General features: G+C 40.2%; 2 protein-coding genes and 1 long non-coding RNA gene across 10 annotated transcripts; 2 read left to right on the top strand and 1 right to left on the bottom strand.

The window, feature by feature from the left end:
• The first annotated feature begins 17 nt into the window (after nucleotides 1–17).
• ebag9 (estrogen receptor binding site associated antigen 9) lies at nucleotides 18–6,700 on the top strand. Of its 2 annotated transcripts, XM_086154642.1 has the most exons (8): nucleotides 18–109; nucleotides 283–317; nucleotides 718–812; nucleotides 2,494–2,575; nucleotides 2,745–2,900; nucleotides 3,104–3,214; nucleotides 4,631–4,722; nucleotides 4,912–6,700. In XM_086154642.1, the coding sequence occupies exons 3-8, from the start codon at nucleotides 730–732 to the stop codon at nucleotides 5,027–5,029; spliced, it is 642 nt and encodes a 213-aa protein (XP_086010768.1). In that variant the 5' UTR covers nucleotides 18–109; nucleotides 283–317; nucleotides 718–729; the 3' UTR covers nucleotides 5,030–6,700. The 2 variants fall into 2 exon arrangements, with proteins under 2 accessions (XP_086010768.1, XP_086010766.1); XM_086154640.1 differs by having other exon boundaries at nucleotides 22–317.
• Nucleotides 6,701–8,546: 1,846 nt separating this feature from the next.
• Nucleotides 8,547–18,678, bottom strand: sybu (syntabulin (syntaxin-interacting)). Of its 7 annotated transcripts, none has more exons than XM_086154647.1 (9): nucleotides 18,575–18,678; nucleotides 14,944–14,996; nucleotides 14,543–14,729; nucleotides 13,929–14,129; nucleotides 12,669–12,768; nucleotides 12,435–12,587; nucleotides 11,014–11,172; nucleotides 9,391–10,244; nucleotides 8,547–9,300 (listed from the first exon to the last, which is right to left on the bottom strand). In XM_086154647.1, exons 2-9 carry the CDS (start codon nucleotides 14,965–14,967, stop codon nucleotides 9,086–9,088), a joined length of 1,893 nt encoding a protein of 630 aa, XP_086010773.1. In that variant the 5' UTR covers nucleotides 14,968–14,996; nucleotides 18,575–18,678; the 3' UTR covers nucleotides 8,547–9,085. The 7 variants fall into 7 exon arrangements, with proteins under 7 accessions (XP_086010773.1, XP_086010774.1, XP_086010775.1 ...); XM_086154648.1 differs by having other exon boundaries at nucleotides 11,014–11,169; XM_086154649.1 differs by having other exon boundaries at nucleotides 11,014–11,169; nucleotides 13,929–14,075.
• Nucleotides 14,899–17,977, top strand: LOC147229292 (uncharacterized). Its single transcript, XR_015106773.1, has 2 exons — nucleotides 14,899–15,023; nucleotides 15,097–17,977. It is a non-coding gene; the product is annotated as an uncharacterized LOC147229292 (long non-coding RNA).
• Nucleotides 18,679–19,714: the final 1,036 nt, after the last annotated feature.

The raw sequence follows: 19,714 nt of genomic DNA, 5'->3' as shown, positions 1-19,714 counted from the left end.
TACTTCCCTGTTCCTGCTGCTCCTCCCTCCGGCTCAAAGATGGCAACCATGGGACAGAAATGAGCGACAACACAAATTCAGGAGCCTTGTTATGAAACATAATTGGATTGTACGACAGTAACACTCTTGGTTATAACATGATAGTACTATTATTGCTTAGCACCAATGTGCCGTCTGAATTTCATCGCTGTAACACTGCGAAAGATCATGTATTCTGGTGAGCTAAGCTAGCAAGCCACGATTAGCAGATAAATGAACTTGTCTTCTTTTGCCACACAAAAGGTATCCGCTCAGCAAACAGCGCGTTTTCCTGCAAGGTGAGTGTGTAGCGATAAGACAGCTTATGTGTACAGTAACCGAACACACGGGCAAAAGTGTAGTTTGTTTTTTTTTCCAAATGGCTGCTAATATATTGATGCACACAAGAGTTATTGAAATGAAAGGTACATTTGCCGCAAATTATTTTTGTTTTTCTTCATCTTTTAAAATTTGGTTGAAGTGCTACGTTGGTTTCCTTGGTAATCGTATTGTTTTATGCAAGAGAGTTTAAGAGGCTTTTTATCAAGTTTCTACTTAAAAGAGTATGGGGAATTTAAAGTAAAGTAACAGTTTACGTCGTTAAGTCACCGAAGGATCGCAAACATACCCATGTAGAGAACGTCTTCTCAAGATCACGAAAAATGTAAAACAATTTTTCTTCCGTGTTTGTGCCATCAGTTCAGTCTCACCATGGCCATCACCCAGTTCCGTCTATTTAAGATCTGCACATGCTTAGCCAGTTTGCTGTCTTTCTTCAAACGGGTGTTATGCAGGTGAGTATACCAAGCAATAACAAATGTTGATTATTTCATAGAGTCCAATCTGTCTTACAAAAGCATATGTAGAAGATGGCCAATGATCTGAAATATTATATAGCAATCTTTGATCTCTTCAGACGTTTACAAACAACTCAAGTTGCAAGGTCCTACCTAACATCACTGTTTTATCTTATGTACATTATTATTATTTGGGGGCGGAGGAAGAAGAGCAACCGTCTTTGGAACCAAACACTCCTGGTTCGATTCGCGGCTCCTCCAAGTGTGTCGAAGTGTTGTGAAGTGAATGCTGCTTATGGTTCATCCATGATGGGTTAATTACAGAGAACAAAATTCCCCACAGGGATTAATAAAGGATAAATTATTATTATTATTACCACATGCCCTGCTGGACCCAGGCAACTAAAACTGCACTAATAGCATTAAGATCCCTGTATTGACAGGAGAGCTGTTTAAGAATAGAACAAGGTCCCCAGTAACTTAAAATCACTAAATACAATAGTTTTACTTTGCAGTAAAAAATAATGGTTTAGTGATGATCTATGTAGGTGGCCCAGTTCTATTATATCTATTTAGAGAGTCATTGTTTGATGTATTGTATTGGCCTGTGTGTCCATCAAAAGGGCTCATCTTTTGTCACAGTTCATTGAGGATCATGGGATCTCATGAGCTGTAAAGAAGGGGGGACCACAATTTTCACATTCTGCCAAACTGTATCAAGCACTTCTGTGTTAATTATTTATGTAATATAATATATGTATGTAATATTTATGTAATAATATTTGTATCGTATGCACTTTTTACTGTTTTTACCAAAATATCCATATTCTATCTTTGTAATCCTGTATTGTATTTGTTTTTCTCTGTGGTATTTATTTACTAAATGACTAACAGATGGAAATTAGCTCAAGCTAATTCTGATACAAAGCATCTCCACGTCCCTAAATGTGGAATTATTGGTTTGTATTGGTCCCTTGACAAGTAAATTGAAAAGAAATTAAAGATAAATCTGAAATCATGTGCAAAGAGATGCCCTAAACACATAATTGGAATATGAACCACTCTGTTGTCAGTTGGATCATATGCCTTAAAACCTGATACTCACATTCAGTGAGGGGAAAGACAAAATTCAATTGTTTACTTACAGTAAAGACATTTGTGATGAGTAGGAGTGAAAATAAAATCAATCTTGATGTTCTTAGAAGTATTGAATTTAACAGTACCATTATGCAAGGTCCCAGTTTTATGTATTAAGTATGATTTGCAAGTTGACATAGTGCAGCTAGTTTTATCAGTTGGTTTATATTACAGTCAGATTTATAGTTTGTGGCAATCCAGCTGTCTTGTTGTGTTAATTTACCCAAATATGTCAGAGATAGTAATAGTTTAATGTCACTGGTCAGTGTGAAAGCCAAAATGAGAATCCTGTTATTTGTATTGCATTCTAAGTTTCCCAATTGAAGTGGCTTGAAATTGTGTTTTATTTGTTATATTTTTATGGGGACATGGTGAATTGATCAAGCATACTTCAGCTGACAGCTATGTCACATAGTGCATATTTAACATTAAATAGCCAAACATGTTATACCCCTCACCTATTATGGCTTTGCCGTTCACCTCTTTTGTACAAGGGGAAAATAACCCTGTCATCTTTCATTTTAACGCTATGATGTTACAGAAGTGGAAGGGGCCGAAAACTCAGTGGGGATCAAATCACTCTCCCCACAACAGTAGATTTTTCTTCATCTGCACCAAAACAGGTAAGTATTCTCTTTAGTGGCACTATTGAAGCCCTTCAGACTCACTTGGAAAGCACTAATGAAATTGAAGCACACACAGACAAAAAAATAATGACACAGGTAAGACCCACAAAAGAATTCTCATTTTAAAATCCCATACAAATTGTATTTTGTATTCTAATCTGCACAGCCAGAGGTGGAAGAATGGAGCTCCTGGGATGAGGATGCACCTACAAGTATTAAGATTGAAGGCGGCAATGGAAACATTTCTCCTCCACATGATGATGTTGATGAGGAGCCAGACTACTTTAAAGACATGGCACCAACGATCAGAAAAACACAGAAGGTTTGTCTGCAGATAATAAACCCAATTGTTGTTTTTGCATATCTCAAATATCTGTCAGAAAAATGTGTCCCTGTCGTTTTCAGAAAGTTGTGTAAACAAAACTGGTGCATGATTAGTTAATAGCTTAATTATTTGCATATATTATAGGGGATTTTTGACATTGATGCCGAAGACTGTTTTCCCCCCTGGTTTCTTAATTGCAGATAGTGCTTAAGAAAAGGGAGCCTTCCAACTACCTTGTACCTGATGGCTCAGCAGGTTTCTCCAGCAGACTAGCAGCCTCTCAGGATATGATGACCTTCTGTGCTCCCTCAGTAAGTAAATGTTTCTGTCCTCTTTGAAGTTCCTAGCAGAAAGCACGACTGCAAGGATGTCCTTGATTATTTCCACATCTTGCTAACAAAACAGACTAATTTATGGTGAATCAGTGTTTCACTCTGCATCCTTTTACTCAAATTCTTTATTTTGGCTTTTGGGTGATATAATACTTATCCATACCCAACATCAAGTGGGCTAAATGCCCTGTCAATGAGCGTGGTTCCCTGAGAACCTGTGATATGGACATGTTTTTATTTATTTGTTTATTCAATTAATGTCTCTTACTCTTCTTTAAAATTTTGTCGAAACAAGTGCAGACATATATCAAATTGGTTGTCTGTTTCCTGGGACATCTACTTTTTGTAATACCGAAGATTCTGCTTTTTTTATTGTGTCACTTATTATATGCATGTTTGGTATAAAATATGCTTAGAAATCCATGAGCCCAGCAGAATTCTCTCAAAAAATGGTCCTGTGTTCTTATCCCGTGGCTGATCAATCCTCTTGTCAGTAAACAACAATGGTTCAAAAATTCTAATATTCTAATCACTGTTTTCAAAGTCCTGCAAAGTGAACTTGGTACATGTGTTTCATAGCACCATGGCACAATTGCTGCAAATATAAGGAAGTTTCTTGAAGGTTGAATATAGCATCCATTGAAAGCTTTTACTCTATTTGGTGATAGTTGTGACTTGTGATACCAAACGGGAAGGGCGGGTAGGAAAGAATTAAGTCCTCTACTTAAAAGCAGGCTTCATTTTTAAACTTCTTGTGTGTGATGTTAACTATGCTAAAATACTGAAATGTTTTACTCCTTTGATTAAGAATGAAATGTAGCCAGTGGTGGGCTGGTGGGACTTTTCAGTGGACAAACGCTTGGCAATGTGTGAGTTATGTGATACCCTGGTATGAAAATATTAAGGGGCTTGTGAAATACTTAAAAAATGGCTCTTTAATTAAATTTTTATATAGCATTATTTTCAAAGCTGGATGTTAGCCATTCAACCAGGTTAAATGAAGCTTTTGCAAGAACAAAAACAGACACAAGGTATGTGTTTTTAAACATTTAAACAGATTTTTTCTTTCTCAAAGTATCTCCTGTGGAGGCAGTGCCATAGTATACATTAACAGTTTTGTAATTCTCTGCATGTGGTGCTTAGACAGGAAATAATGCATTTGTGAAATTTATTTGACTATAAGTGGTATTTTTTCTCAAATTGGAACAATTACAATCAATCTCTGTTGAAACACCTTTCCCATCGTTTCTTATGAATAATTATAAATGTAGGACTAAGACACATTTTGGGAGCACAAATTATTCCTTATCTTGTGGTGTTTACTTTTTGGGGATAAACTGGACTGTTGAACTTTATCTTGGAAGCCTCATTATTAAAAAAAAAAAACTTGTGCAGGCTGAGTTGGGGGAAATGGACAACTGGCAGGAGGACACTAACGCCTGGGAGGACGAGTCTGACGCTGCCTGGGAAGCGGAGGAGGTGCTCAGGTAACGTTAAAGAATCAAAATCTTTGCAGCATATGGGGGAGTGCAAGTTCACGCTGGGGCCAGCAGGGAGCAGTGCTTAGTAATGTATGACACTGTATGACTTAGGAGCGATCAATTTTGCTACTATGACCAGTGTGATATGTTATGACATTGCTTGCAATTCTGTGATATCTGTCCTTCAACTGACAGGCAACAGAAGCTGGCAGAGAGAGAAAAGCGATCCATGGAGCAGCAGAGGAAGAAGATGGAAAAAGAGGCTCAGAGGATGATAAAGAAAGAGCAGAAAATGGCCGTCAAGCTCTCGTAACATTTTAGGAGAGCTGTCTTGAGCCAGCGGGATAAAGAGGGAAAGACACTAAATCCTAAGTTTATCTTTATCAATCAAAGCAACCGGGATTAGCACCCTGCACTCATTATCTTTTTGCAAACTGTAAACTTTCTCCATCCTGTTTCCACCAGCAACCATTTCAATCTGCTTCCCAACTGCCGCAGCATCAAGCGCATTTTTGAGAGCAGATTACAAGCCTGGCATTCTTACTGTAAATGTATCAAGGTCATTTTGGTCTTCAAGGTAGAATAGCTTTTCTGTAGTCCTAGGTTAGTCTTTCAGTGAGCTACAGAAACAGACAGCACCATTATAATGCGATTCCATCTGTTGGTCACCAGACAGTGTTCTTTTTAAGTTTGTCCCGAGAACATTTGTAAATAAACTGGTACCTGTACTACCTTCTCGAAGCTTAAAGAAGGAGTACGATTGATTTTCTTCGTCTTATTTATAACCTAAAAGGACAAAGAATTGTAATTACTTTAAGCATCACTGTTTTACCAGTGACACAACCCTTGTTTGCTCAATTATTGTGTTTTTATATTTATGTCTTTCATTGTCTCGGATATTTGATTTTCCTAATTAATGCTGTTTATATCTCAAGTCTCCTCGTGCTGTGCTGTTACACTGAAAATCGGCATTATGGTGATAAATGGCCCAAAGGACCATAGATTAAAATAGACTGTCAGCACTAGCTATGGGTTCCTATGGTAATCTCATGGCTACTAATCTGTCATTTTCTTCCCCATTTGTCAGCTTTTGATATTGAAGGGAACGATCCAGTGATTATTGTGTTATTTTTTTTCCTCAGGTGTAGGGAACATTACTTTGGCTTTTGGATGTCTGATGTTACCACTGCACAAATGACCTTCCTTACGAGACATGGGTGGCATCACCACGTACTCTCAGATCAAGTAGCCTGTTCAATAATATTACGAAAACTATTTTCATTCCTCTTTTAGTCTGAATATGTAAGGTTAACGGTTACAGACAGTAGTTTTGATCGAACATCTTAGTAATCATTGTGATAAAATGAAAATGCCAATCTGTATTCTGTTGTCATGGCAAAATAGGTGGAGAAAGGCTTTGTGAACTAAAAGATGTTTCTATGATGCAGCATGTTTGTGCTCCGTGGATACCTTTGGACCAGATGCGCGGCATAGACTGAGGGGGAAATGGAACACTTCTATACTGAAAACTATAACTTGCTTTGCTTCGCAAGAAAATTGAAAATGTTATCCAACGCTTCAAATGATTTCTTGATCTCAGATTCTTAGAGGATTCTTTTGAAATTGAATTGATAAAAGGACAATGCATGACCAGGTTTAGAAATAATTGAAAGCGAGTGATTTTCTTCGGGGAATTTATATTTCTCCATGGATCTGTGTTTCTCCAGCAAGCCCCCCAACTGTTTCTCACTAAAAATGGTTGCACGTTGCTCGGTTTTCCCATCTTTTATTTTTTTTCCTCCGCATTTGAACAGTTATTTATAAATTGACTCTCGGTGGGCTTCTGATTTTCCCGATTGTCATGGTTGAGAAAAATAATTTCACAAATCCATAAGCTCAATCAAGACGGGTCGGAAATTTATACACCTGCTGTATTAGCCCTGCACAGGTTTTTAATAAAACTTATTTGATTCATACCGCTAAATGAGACATCTTTTTTTTCTTCTTAATGACACATCTGAATATTCTGTTGTGGTCAAGAGGGTCGGTGACCTTTCATAGGAATATCATCTAGTTGAAGGATAGAACCCTTTCCATGCCAACTAATATAGAGGTAGCCCTGAGATGACATTTAAATTTACTTTCCTTTAATTCAATAACTGTACAATTTTAAATGTTGAGAAAGCACCAAGGCTTTTTTTTCAATATACTTAAAAATTCAGGGCATCCAAAGACTGTTAATATACCACTTCAGCTACACTTATATGCTATTGTTATTCCCATAATGGTGTTCAAGAAAAGTTATCATGTCTAGATTATATTTAATGAAAAACCTAATGGATGTCCATTATTTGTTGAATTAATCCTCTGAAATATTGGGGCCTGAATCATTGGCCATGTCCTCATTATGAATGACACGTTGCCCCTTGCAAGAGCCGAAGGTGTTTGACACTTCCATATGGCTTACTTGAAATTCACTAATGCCAAATTCACTAACCGATGTTTTGCATAATTGGTCTGACCACCTTCATGGCTCTCAAAGCATCTCCAGATCCCCCTTGGACAAAGGAAAATGCAGATTTGTGTTAGGAGGAGGTACAAATTGTCCCTGGTGGGATGCCAATCCAAGTTACTGGTCTTTCTGTTGACATAATGTACCAAACAATTCAGATTTTCAAGCACTTAAAACTATCATTTACTTCATTGGGGGTTAGAGCCTTCTTTTCAGTCCCACATCCTCTCCCTCCCCACACTACCACCATCTTTGTCCACAGCCTTGTCACCTCGCATCTGGACTACTGCAATTCTCTCCCCTCACAAATCCATCCATAAACTTCAACTGGTCCAGACCTCAGCTGCTCGTGTCATCACTCGAATCCCTCTCTCGAACACGCAACTCCCGTCTCCCGGTTCAGTTCCATATTCAATTCAAAATCCTGTTAACATTCAAGGCTGTTCACAACCTTAACCCCCCCATAACCTGTCTGACCTCTGAGTTCCAACTCCTTCCCGCTCCCTCAGATCCCCTGCCTACACACACCTGTCTTTTCCCTCCGCCCGCTTCACCACCGTGCGGAGCAGAGCATTCAGCCGCTCTGCTCGCTGTGTCTGGAATTCACTACCACCACAACTCAGAAACACCCATTCACTCCCCCACTTCAAATCACTACTCAAAACCTGTCCGTTTAAAGTCGTCTATTTCCACTTGACCACAGCTCTTTGTCACTTTTCGCTTTGTGAATATATATCTCCATATGGTGTTCTTGAGAGTTTAATATGGCGCCTTTGATAAAATGTATTTATTAAAGCATATGATGAGTCTACGGATACCCTGTGAACGGAGGTTACGTAACTTAGATCATCGCATGGTCAAGCGGAATGGAGTCATCATAGTAAAGAACCCAAGTGTCAGTTCAGAGAGACATAAGCAGCTTTTTTTTCCCCCCACCATTCGGTTTTCAGCAGATTCAGCTGGGCGTTACATCATGATTATAAACACTTTAAGTGTGGGAAGACAGACGTAACACTGCCGTGGTTTTGACACAGTTTCTATCAGTCTGAAGGGTAAGACTGTTTCAGAGATCCCAGTAAAGCTGATCTAATGCATTTTACATTGTCGGCTCTTTAACCTAAGGGACTGCTGAAAATGTAGACTGAAAGCTTTTTTGCAAGACAAACTCGCGTGGTTGCACATTGGTAGATATTTCACCTTATTTATTCATGTGAACATCTTGCACAGAAAGAGGAACAGAGTCTTGGCCAAGTTCTCTTACATAAGATTAATTTCCCTACGTAATCAGGCTGGAAATGTCAGACGTCCAAACACTTCATCAGTATGATCATGCTTTAATAAAGATACAAGGACATTTGCAATCCACTGGTATTGCACAAAGCTCAGGCACGTAACATGTGTCAGTTTCTTTGAAGCGTCAAATTTCTATGAACAAGACACAAGCTGTACTGGATAAAGCTCTATTATAGGAAAAACCTAATTCTTCACAAAACATAACAGTGAACACATTAAAGCTTTGGCTGAAAGTGGTTTGGAACAGGAAAACAAATTCAGAATCTACCAAACTAACATTCAATCTTTCGCCTCCTCATCTGAACAAGAACTTGTTTTCAATCAAGTGACAAAGGACAGAGTAGGACAACAACACATAACCATCTACCCCAGATGATTTGTTTAGACATAAATTATCCCCCATAATAAATAATGGCTTGTCACCATACCATGGTAACGTAATTGGTGCAATGTAACAGTGTTTCAATCAAAATTGCATTGGACAGAAGTCAAAAATACGGTTGAGAAAATGCTTAAGTGCTTACAGTTTAAGAGTAGTCGTGTGCATGCGGGTTATTATGGTCTTTAAGCATCTTGTCTGTGAGCTACTTGACGAAGGGAGTGCAATCCCATAATACAACAGCCCCTGATAAGTGCAGCAATGTTGTATACCGGGGCGCTTCCATCCACACCATGCCGGGAGTACAGCCAGGCAACCGTGGGTAGCACAGGGGCCGCAACTGCAACTAGATCCACCAGGAAGCTATTGCTCCAGTAGTGCTTGTCAACCACACCCAATCCTGGGGACAAAGCAGGATTTTCCACAGTTACATTGAAGTCCAACTCTTCCATAAACCGGTGACTTTCTGCAGATTCTGTGCACCACATACCGGAGTCGGTGGAGGTGCCCGGGCTCTCGGGTAGATCGAGAGTCGGCCTGCTGGTCATAAGTGGTGTCACATCAGGTGCTTGTGTTGTAGTGGACAACTTTGGGAGGTCTACATGAGTGGTGGAAGCAGACAATGCTTGCTCTCCCACTATGGCCCCGTGAACCTTTAGCAGCTGCAGGAGCAAAGCCTGAACATCTTGAGACAAAGGCATCATGTCAGTCTGGACCCCTCTGTCTTCTGTGATCTGCTCGGAAGGTGCGCTTGTAATGGCGGAAGTCGAATCCTTAACAACTGGCGCAATAACCGGTCCCTCATCCGATAGCGTCGACGCCTCGGGTCCGGGCTCGGCTCCTGGCCTGGGCTTACCGCCAGAGTCCTGAATAAAATCAACGGAGGTGGACAAGAGGACCTGCTCCAAAATGTCAGCTCTGTTTGCCATCTCATCGTTCATCAGCAACCCACTGTCAGCCATGGCCTCTGCTGCCTGGTCCCCGAGCTCCATCCCGACCTCTTCCTCCCCTATGGGTTTCTTTCCCCCGCTATCAGGACTGTCACAGATGAAGTCCAGTGTGTTTTCATCGTGTGTGTTGGCGCCGCTTTGAGCGATCTCCATGCTTTGCAACAGGGATTCCAGCTTTCTGTTCTGGATGTTTATGTCTATGAAGTACTTCTGTATGCCCTTGTCTTTTTCCATGAGACTGCTCTTCATGGTTTCTACTACTTGACGTAGCTGTTTGATTTCCTTGCGGGCCTCTTTCAGGGACAGCTGAGCCTCTACCCTGTGGCACTCCTCTTCAATCCAGTCTTCCCTCATCCTGCTGAGCTGGCCTTTAAGCTCTTCAATCTCTGATTCTCTGATAAAAAAAAAAAAAGATAAGCATTTATTTGGGGAAGTTGCTCAAAGATATATTAGGGAAAATGCATCTATCTATCTGCTAAGCCATTTGCTAGAAATCTAAAATGGCGCTTGTCATTCACTAAAAATAAAGAGCGAGAGAAATTACCCACATAACTGTGTCCAAATATAAATATTAGCAGACTTCTGAAACTGGGCCAGCCTATTCACGTTAGGTTTTGACATGTTTTTTTTTTTGTTTTTTTTTACCAGCTTCGTATTTTACAACTCTAACCTTCAAACATACTTAATATGAGGCAATGGATGGGATTAGCAAAACCAAACTAATTCCAATTTAACTCCAAAGACTCCTCCATAGTCTTAGACCCACAGAAGAAAATACACAACTTTGGCACAGCATCAACTATCTAGATTTCAGTTGTGTTAAGCTAAGGGGGACAACTTAGAGGAACGTGAATTTCCAACAGAGTTGATCTATAGACATATATAAATAAACACCACGGTGGTATAATAAGCGGGGTGGCCCAAAATAGTTCGGAAGCACAGGTTTCATGTTTTTACAGAGATTCATGCAAGGTTCAATAATGCAAGTGGTATCTTAAGTAAGTAAATACCAATTTCAGATGATTTCGGTTCAGCAGGGCTGAATTATAGACATTACGGCACAACTACCGAGTCGCTTTCTTGTCTGATACAACCACCATTCTGCCTTAAAAAAAAACAAATGGGATAATCGTCACAGGGGTCCTGTGCTAAGAAATCTTAACCTGTCATGAACTCTGTTCTGGGACTCCATCAGTTTGGTTTTGAGGTGTCTAATAGACACTTCTTTCTGCTGCAGAGGGGTGAGGTACTGCTCAGGATTCGGAGGTCTGATTCCATGGTTGTCTCCACAAGAGTGGTAGCGGCCCAGGTTTGCTCTTCTGTTGGTCAGAGAAAAAAATAAATAAAAAAAATTTAAAAAACTAGGTCAAATGCTCTTTTTCCCCAAACAATTTTATTCCCTTGTCTGCAAGGAACTTCTGAAGCGAAGAATTAAAACAAAAAAAAAAATCCCTAAAGACAGTAATTGGTAAATACTGGGAAGAAGGTTATCAGGGCAGGTGCCCTCTAAAGCCTAAAATGACTGCGACGGGATTATTGGCAAATAGACTATAGAAGAAAAAAAAAAAAAATTCTAGGTTTATCTGCATACAGGCACAGACAGCAATTTAAGAAGATCACCAAACTGGTAAAAATCCGTAATTGGCTATAATTGTATAAGAAGTCAAATGCCCTCTGTGTGTCCTGTGATCCCTATTTATGCTCAAAGAGCCCTGATTAAAAGGATCGGGTTATCTTTCTGTTGAGGATGAGTGGGTGGATTTAGACAGAATGTAAAACAGCATGCAAACCCCTCTCTCTCTCTCTCTCTCGCTCACTTGCAGAATATCCTAGCAACGTAGGATACTCGAAGCTTTGATGTGAGTGTGCCGCATCCCTGCCAGAAATAGAAATACCCCAGAAGGTAGCATGTGGGGAAGAGATGTCACACAAAAGAACAAAACTGAAGAAGGACGACAATGTCTTGAGGTGATCAATGCAGAGGGTTAAAATCCATTAAAAGGGGGGCTGTATGGACAAGAGGGCAAATGACTACTGACATAAAAGGGGGATGTCTGGGTAATTATTTTGCATTACGTTAGAGGTCGTGTTTGGTTCAACTCCTGCAGAGCTATTAAAAATGAAATCGCAGAGTGGAGTCAAAAAAAAAAAAAAAAAAAATTACAAGGAGGGCCTCGTTTAAAATTTCAGCATCATTTCTTTCCTCCGCCCTTGGTGCTTTCCTACTAGTCCCGTTAAGAGTGAGCTGCAGCCAGCAGGGTCACTGTCTGGGCTCCGCATCCAGACATTTTGTTATTGAATCGCCATTAATCCCAACACAGCCAAATCATGACCGATATAATCCCAGCCAGCTGCAACAGAGGAAATAACTGTCTGAGTCTAAGCTAGCCATCTATGCTCTAAACAGCACACAGACACGGTCCAAATCTTTCAAACTCCAGAATCTACTTTTGCTACCGTTTCTCCTTCAAGCAGGGACGGCAAATTCTAGGTGTGCTCAAGGGCAGAAGAGAAGAAAGTGTCTGCAGAGTTTTTCTTCACAACTACAATCTCATAATTTATCCGATTAAGGCACGTTCGGTACCTGGAGTTGGGGCTGGAGTTGCAGCTGCTGCTGTTGGTGGAGGAGACAGCTCTGAGGGGAGCTCTGTATGGGGCATAAAGTTCTGCATCGCGGTTTGCTGTTGGGCTTCCTGCTGGTTTGAAGACCGGGAGTGATCTGATGTGGGTACTGCGGCTTGAGAAACAAAGCAAGTAATGAGAAAGATTCTTTAATTAAAAGACTGAAAAAAACATTACATCTGCTGAGATCTCATACCTGCGTGAGGGAGCTCTCTTTCCGACACATTTGGAAGCAGAGCTCTCCCTGGCCTTTGTGCTGCTGGCACTGCTGGAGGAGCTGAAATCTGCCTCACTGCCTGTCAAGAGATCAATAAATGTTTGAATGATGAGGTAGAGTTAAAGATGCAAGTTTAATAAGCTAACGAAAGCACTCTCTTTCACAGAATGCTATGTTCTACGTCACTGAAAGGTCATCATTATTAATGTTACCATAAGTCGTATACAAAATCCTCCAATTCTATTATTGTGAAGGGTTTCTAAAACGCCATGTTACATAACTTAAAATGTTCCCCGCTCTCTCTTTCTTCCCTCATGTAGGTCCCTCAATAATTTAGTGAAGACCATCTTGTCTGTGTAACAGCACAGAATCAAGTAGCACTATGAATGTTTTTTCCCCTGTCAGAAGAAGTTTCATGAAGTCTTCCTGAAAGGCGGAGTCAAAAAACAACAGCTATAAGGTGGCTTTGCTATTTTTTTCGTCGTCTTTCCTTGACAAGCGGTACGGAGACTAGTCAGCAAACTAAATGAAATACATAACATATGACCAAATATCCCAAAAAGTTGTAGAATGAGTCATACATCAGCACAGTTCTAATGCCTTGAACTCCATCTATTTTTTGATCACCTTTCACTGAGCCACATTTCAATCACTGGAATTTAAATGAAATCCAGACCTGAATAGCAAATCTTGCCATCGAACAAAACCATTGTAGCGCGCCCTGCGACGACTGTGTGAAATATAACAGTTATGTGTTCCTCCACTATTCTGTGCATCAACCGAGGGTCTGTGCACATTCAAATCAGTGTCACAGCCTCCTGCTAATCAGACTAATTGCTTAAGCTCCCAAGCCTTCTTTCACAGCCAATCAGATTTCACCTTGATTTTGCCTTAAGATCAAGTGCTTTTATGTTCCTGCAGGTCTGGATTTGTTAAAGCAACAGTTAATTCCTTGTCTGGAATTGAGACTAATTCCCATTATTTTTGAAACGCTGCATATTAACAGGGCGCAGATGCACAATCCAGAATTTACTGCAGGGCTGCATCTCTTGAATCATGCAGCTGCTTTTCTGCTACTGTTTGACTACTAGGTGGGATTTGACACATATGCCTTGTGGGTTAACTGCAATCTCCCTGGATGTATTATTGCAGAAAAGTAGATTAAATTTCAGATACATTTGTCTCCTTGTGGATACAGCATTTTTCAACTTTCCAAGCATTTCTATGTGTCCTCTTTACCTCTGGCTTTCATGCTCGACCTCAGCTCCCTCTTGTGCCTTGTCGTGCTCCGCGGTTCACCGCCCCAGTCTGCCATCACCCTCACCCTCTTCACTTTGGTCTTGCGCTCCGGAAGTATGGGCGATCCATGGGCACTCTGCTCTGAGCCTGACGGGGTTTTTGAGGGGGACACAGACTGACTAGTGGGGCAGCCGGTGTCATCTATTGTAGACAGGCACACAGACAGTAATAACCAAGAACAGGCAGCACACGGCAGGCAGCAGCTAACACAAGCGCTAAATCAGACCTCAAAGTCCATCTGGGGCTTTTGATAAACAGATAAGATGGGAGCTTTCACAATCGCCACTGTCACACATTGCTTGTAGTGCAATGGCCGTGTCATGGTTTACACCGTTCGTGTAAACAGACACATTGTCTGTGCATTTTATCTACCGTAGTTGAGCATGGCTTTTACTTTGTCTTAAAAGGATCTATTATTCTATGTGAAGTATTTGGTTGAATGTCATGATGGACATGTCAACCTCCTGACAGCTCATACATTACGAGGGACGCTTAAATCATGTTTACGTCAGGAACGACCTCAGCTGTCTTTGGACTGGAGCCGATGATCTTACCAGAGCAAAAACTGTTGGTGCTGATCGTCCTTTTGGAATGATCGGAGCTGACATCACACTCTTTGCCCTCTTCCTCTGAGAAAGGTGAGTCAGACAGGGGTGATCCTTTGTCCTTTGCTTGGAAAGGATGGAGGACTAGACGAGGGATGCGGCTGCGAGGGCTTCCTTTCTCTGTGGACTTCTTCTCCTGTTAAAAGCAAAAGCAATCAGTGATGAAAGCAAGAAAATACAACGCTATCCACCAGAAGTTAATTTTTCAAATAGCATTTTCAAATTTATGATTGTTTTCTTTCAAATAATAATGAACAGTTTATCCATCCTTATTTTCAGGGCTTCGCCGCAAACACTTCCAAAATATTAAACAGGCATGAATTTCTCAAAAGTTCCTTGAAAGATCTCACCTCATATTCTTGGAATGGTCCCATTCTGTTTCAAAAGTTTTGTTTTTCCTCCCCTGATGAACAGAAAACAGAGCAATCAGGTGAGTCATTCCTTTTCCTGCATGTGAAACTGAGTATGTGGCAGAAATTTGACGTGGCGCAAAATCTTTGCAGACAGGGGCCCTCTGTTTGAGCTGTGTTTACGTGCCTAAACCCAACCCAGCAAACCAGCGCAGGCGAAAAAATATTCTGCCTTGTGCAGACGGCGGGAGAAGTGCAAAGCCAGCAACAACCCACACACAGTAAATTTATGGAACTGTGTTTTGTTTTGTTTCCCAAAGGCAGATTCATTCACATAACCAGCTGCAAATGCGAATGTAAGTCACATAATGTGTGTGGCACAACCTGGAAGGAGTAACATATGAATTACGGTTATTGAAGAAGTGGGAAATTTACATCCATGATCTGGCTTCAAAATATCAGTTCCAGATAGGCAAAAATGGTCAATATATGGATGTTTGGTCTATGCAATAAAGTTAAATCTGTCTAGCTTTAATTTATTCTAAGAAAAACAATGCATTAATATTAAACATCAATAACAACAATTTGCACTAAATCAATACATTTTTGCCATATTCAAGAATACTTGTACAATGTTAACTATAGTTTGTATCCTGCAATAAAAGATATTTATCTGTTTTTATTATTTATTCTTATTAATATTTTTCAAGCCCTGCGAAAGGTTGCAAATAAAATCTTTTATAGCGATTGAACAAACTGTGCTCCGGTGGTAAGGGAGTAAACTTTTTTTTTTGTTCTTGTACATTTGAACAGAAAAAGGAACAATATTTTATTGATGCTTTCTCTAAATAATGCAGATTTTTTTTCCGCCATGCTTGAATGAGCTTCAGACAATTACATCACTTGCTCTCGCCTGTTGATTGCTCAGCGGCCCAGCAGCATCACTTAAGGGGGTCAGTTGCGTAAGTGTATTCCTATCTTTCTTTTTCTGATCTAGGAATGACGTCAGGGACCCAGAGCCTTCATGCTAATGTTGCAAGTGAATGTGCCCTTGGATTTTTTTTTCACATTAAAGCTTTTATCGTAAAAACAGAAATTGTGAATGTATCACTACTCTATGGTGTGACTTAGGTACAGATTCCTTTGGTGAGCGATTCAGACTCTCCCTTAAATCCTCAAAGGAATTTGAAAATAGACCACGGAGCTGTGAGAATTGAAAGCTACCTCAATTTGTCAGACTAAAATAGATTGGAGTTCTGTACAGCCTTCTTTAGATTTCTCTTTCACTTTGGTTTTCTGTAGTGGCCTTCCCACATTGAATTCGCACTACAATAACACAGCTGCTATTGTGAGCTGGCACATCAGTATCAGGCACTGAGAAGGACCAAGCAACCATGTCCGTGCCCTAGCAACAGCCTCAGTAACCAAGGGAAGACTGTTGCACAGACCGTGGAATCTATTATATGTTGTTTTGCACACAGTGTAGTTTTCTGCAGTTCATTCGCAGATTGAGAGGAGAAGGCAATCCTCAGAGGTTCACATGGAGGTATTGCTATACAGGAAATGTACATACTCCGAATATAGTTTTAAACATATCGATAGTACATTTTAGATCAACTATGACGATGGATTAATGTGTGAAGTTTGACATCAAAAGTATGATTTTGTACAATTTTGCAGGATTTTAAATGTCAATCTAAAATCTAATTGTAAGAGGTATGCCCCAAAACAGGGTTTGTGACATCACAAGTATAAACCAACCCATGTTCAGCAATCATCACGAGTATTAGCTGAAGACTTTAAACCTCTTTGTCACAAATACAAACACATTTCCAGCGATCAAACTTAGGAAATCAAAAAGATAAAAAATAAATCACATATTCATAAAATCTTCAGAAAAACAAATGTCATGTTAACTTTTGTACCAATTTTGCTAATGTACAAACATGGAAAACATGGGATTTGTTTTGCCTCAATCCAGGCATAGGAAGTCATTTGCTATCATGAAAATAAAATGAAAGATGTACTTGAACAAAAAAGATGAAGTGGTTGGAAGTTTATTTTCCACAATGAGAAACAAAGCACTTCTCTTGAGCTGAAGTGGTTTGGCTGAAGTTTCATGAACTAACAAGCGGCAAAGGGCAGGAAATCCTAGAGTTTCCTACAGATTCTCCTCGGTTGAAGATCTAAGAGCAGATTCTGAGGCAAATCTTGCTTTGTGATTCTGAAAGTCTTAAAGGCGTTTACCTGATAATCACCCAAACATAAAGAGTGAAAAAACAGATGACCCTTTTTTTTTTTCTACACTGATTTTTCCTCCCCAGTGAACCCTGTAAAGCAGCCCGTGTATGATCTCCTACCTCTGCTGGATTTTCTCATCACAGATGTGGCCAGACCCTGAAATAGACACTCTAAAGCAGGATTATGAAACTAGTTTAGACCCCCCAACCTGGCTCATCCACTTGACCCCAGGCAGCATTGATAGGTTGATTGGCTTCCCGCTGACTCAGAAGCAAAGCATCTGAGCTGTAAACACAGGAGACTGAGTGCTCCATCCTGTCACTCGGACCAGTCATCGCGACACACACTCGCGTACGTTCGGGGCACCGATTTGGAAATTGTCTTAACTGGGAATCGAGGGCCAATTTCACACTTTAACGTCCTGAAAAAACACTGGGATGTAAACTCTAGGGAAAGGCTGGTAAACAAGCCTTTAAGCTTTTGGTTAAACCGTATCAGCCTGACCCAGATGGTGTCCATTTAAACCAGCATGGTGTGGGCATCAAAAAAAAAAAAATAATAATAATAATAATTCTTAATCTGTCCCAGTCTATCTGATCATGGGCTATGGGAGACTGTTCTTTCCCTTTTGATATGAATGCCAAATGAGAATATCACGGTTCCAGCAATCATATCACACAACCGAGACACATTAGACTCCTAAAATTATACTATTAAATTTGTTTCTCCACCAACAGCATACTTTATTATAACTGTACCGTTGACTTATAGTAGCCTTTCTTTAAGATGCTCCAAAACCAAATACAAAGTTCGACTGAGCATACAATTTTTTTTTCTTCTGAATATAATAAACTAAAAACACTCAAAATCACTCCCATCTGTTTACATTGTTTATATCGTTTCATCTATGCTTTGTTTTTTACATCTCCATTTCATCCGCATTCTCACTGGACAGCCAAAAATTGGCATAGAATCCAATGTTCTGATAACCTATGAAAACAACAACAACAAAAAAAAACAACAAACATACTGCATCTACTTCAAACTAGCCTGTTAGGTTTGTTTACTGTCATTTGGCTCACCACAGTTACTTGGATTCTTTTTTTTTTTTCCTCTTTGGCATGAAGGCTGGCAAATGAGTAGAACAAGGCGGGTGAAAGACAAACAAACACAGAAACCTGAGACCAAATGTTGGCCCACATTGCAGCTTGTAACACATCCATATCTTTGTTTTTATTTCACACGTCTCTCTCATTATAAAAAAAACACCTGCTGTTTTTCATGCCCACCTTCTCCCAATCAGTAATAATAATAATAATAATAATAATAATAATAATAATAATAATAACAGACATTAAATGGGGAAATACTGAATAAATGACAGGCTTGCCTGGGTGCTGTCCTCCGTATGACAAAGGCTTGCTCGGCTGCTGCTGCTGCTTCTCCGGTGCCAGGCTGCGCTCTGCTGCTGGGTCGTGGCTCGGAGGAAAGATGCGTGAACGCTGATCACGCACACGATTGGACGAGAGGCAGAACCACCGTCAGTGCACACTCAATATGACGGCCATCCCGCGTGCGTTACATAACCATTGTGATGGTGATGATGATGATGATGATGATGATGATGGGGGGGTTTGGGGCGTCATATAGTGACATAGGGTTTGGATAGATAAGACTTGCGTTTCACGCATAACTCAAATTCAGAGTTGCATCTTTCAGAGATGGGTGACGCCACCATTAAACAAACGTGGCATCATTTTGGGATGTTTAATCGACATAAGCAGGAGGCGCGTCCGACAGCTGCAAAGTCAGATTCTGTCCAGTCAAAGCACGTTGGCTCTCCATGGTGCTGAAATCACAGAGGAAGATTTTTTTTTCTGTCTCCATCTCAGCGCCTGGAAGAGAACCGAGTACTGTGACGTGCACGCATTGTCACGCACATGGTAAACATGTGCTTGGGAGGAAATGTGGATCCATCTTATTTTTGCTTAAACTGGGTCACTCGTTCATAAGTGCGTCAAACTGGGCGGTGTGTGTGTGTGTGTGTGTGTGTGTGTGTGTGTGTCATTGTGAGGGGTGAATGAAATGTTTAGCAGCAGAATTTTGTCCTCGCATCTCTACGTCCCCTGCTGGAAGCATCAAGTAACTACATAAAGGAGGAAGCGTTGAAATAACCTGCTAAAAACTGTCCAGTCATGCAAACGTGAAATGCTAAAAAGAAGATTTTACGTGTAGAAGTGTAGAAATTTGTAGTGTTAAATAAAGTATATCCAGTGTGTAACAGATAAAAAGGTATATGAAAGGTGACATCTGGTCACGTAAAAGACAATCAAAACACACATTTTTTTTCATTGATATACATCTTAAACATGTGGAATTTGATAAAAGCACTCTGATTAAGCGAAAAAAGGCAAAGCATGGATTGAGTTCCTTGGGAATATATTTTGACAACAACAATAACTGTTGTCTGCCTAATCGGCACAAAAATGGATCACTTATGTATGTGATCATTCCATCCATAGATGGAATA

The sequence above is a fragment of the Fistularia commersonii genome, chromosome 11 (assembly GCF_037954325.1).
Source record: "Fistularia commersonii isolate RoL2024-O1a breed Wild chromosome 11, RoL_Fcom_v1.0, whole genome shotgun sequence".
Taxonomy (NCBI): domain Eukaryota; kingdom Metazoa; phylum Chordata; class Actinopteri; order Syngnathiformes; family Fistulariidae; genus Fistularia; species Fistularia commersonii.
The sequence above is the reverse complement of the archived record's forward strand: the minus strand, read 5'-3'. Positions and strand labels throughout refer to the sequence as shown.

Excerpts from the sequence above, each read along its gene's own strand:
- ebag9 (XM_086154642.1), top strand. The coding sequence starts at position 730 with ATGGCCATCACCCAGTTCCGTCTATTTAAGATCTGCACATGCTTAGCC. Across the intron at positions 2,576-2,744 it reads CTTCATCTGCACCAAAACAG|CCAGAGGTGGAAGAATGGAG; the intron begins GTAAGTATTCTC and ends TAATCTGCACAG. Across the intron at positions 2,901-3,103 it reads CGATCAGAAAAACACAGAAG|ATAGTGCTTAAGAAAAGGGA; the intron begins GTTTGTCTGCAG and ends TCTTAATTGCAG.
- sybu (XM_086154643.1), bottom strand. The coding sequence starts at position 14,967 with ATGGGACCATTCCAAGAATATGAG. Across the intron at positions 14,730-14,943 it reads GACCATTCCAAGAATATGAG|GAGAAGAAGTCCACAGAGAA; the intron begins GTGAGATCTTTC and ends TGCTTTTAACAG. Across the intron at positions 10,245-11,013 it reads CAGAACAGAGTTCATGACAG|AGAATCAGAGATTGAAGAGC; the intron begins GTTAAGATTTCT and ends TTTTTTTATCAG.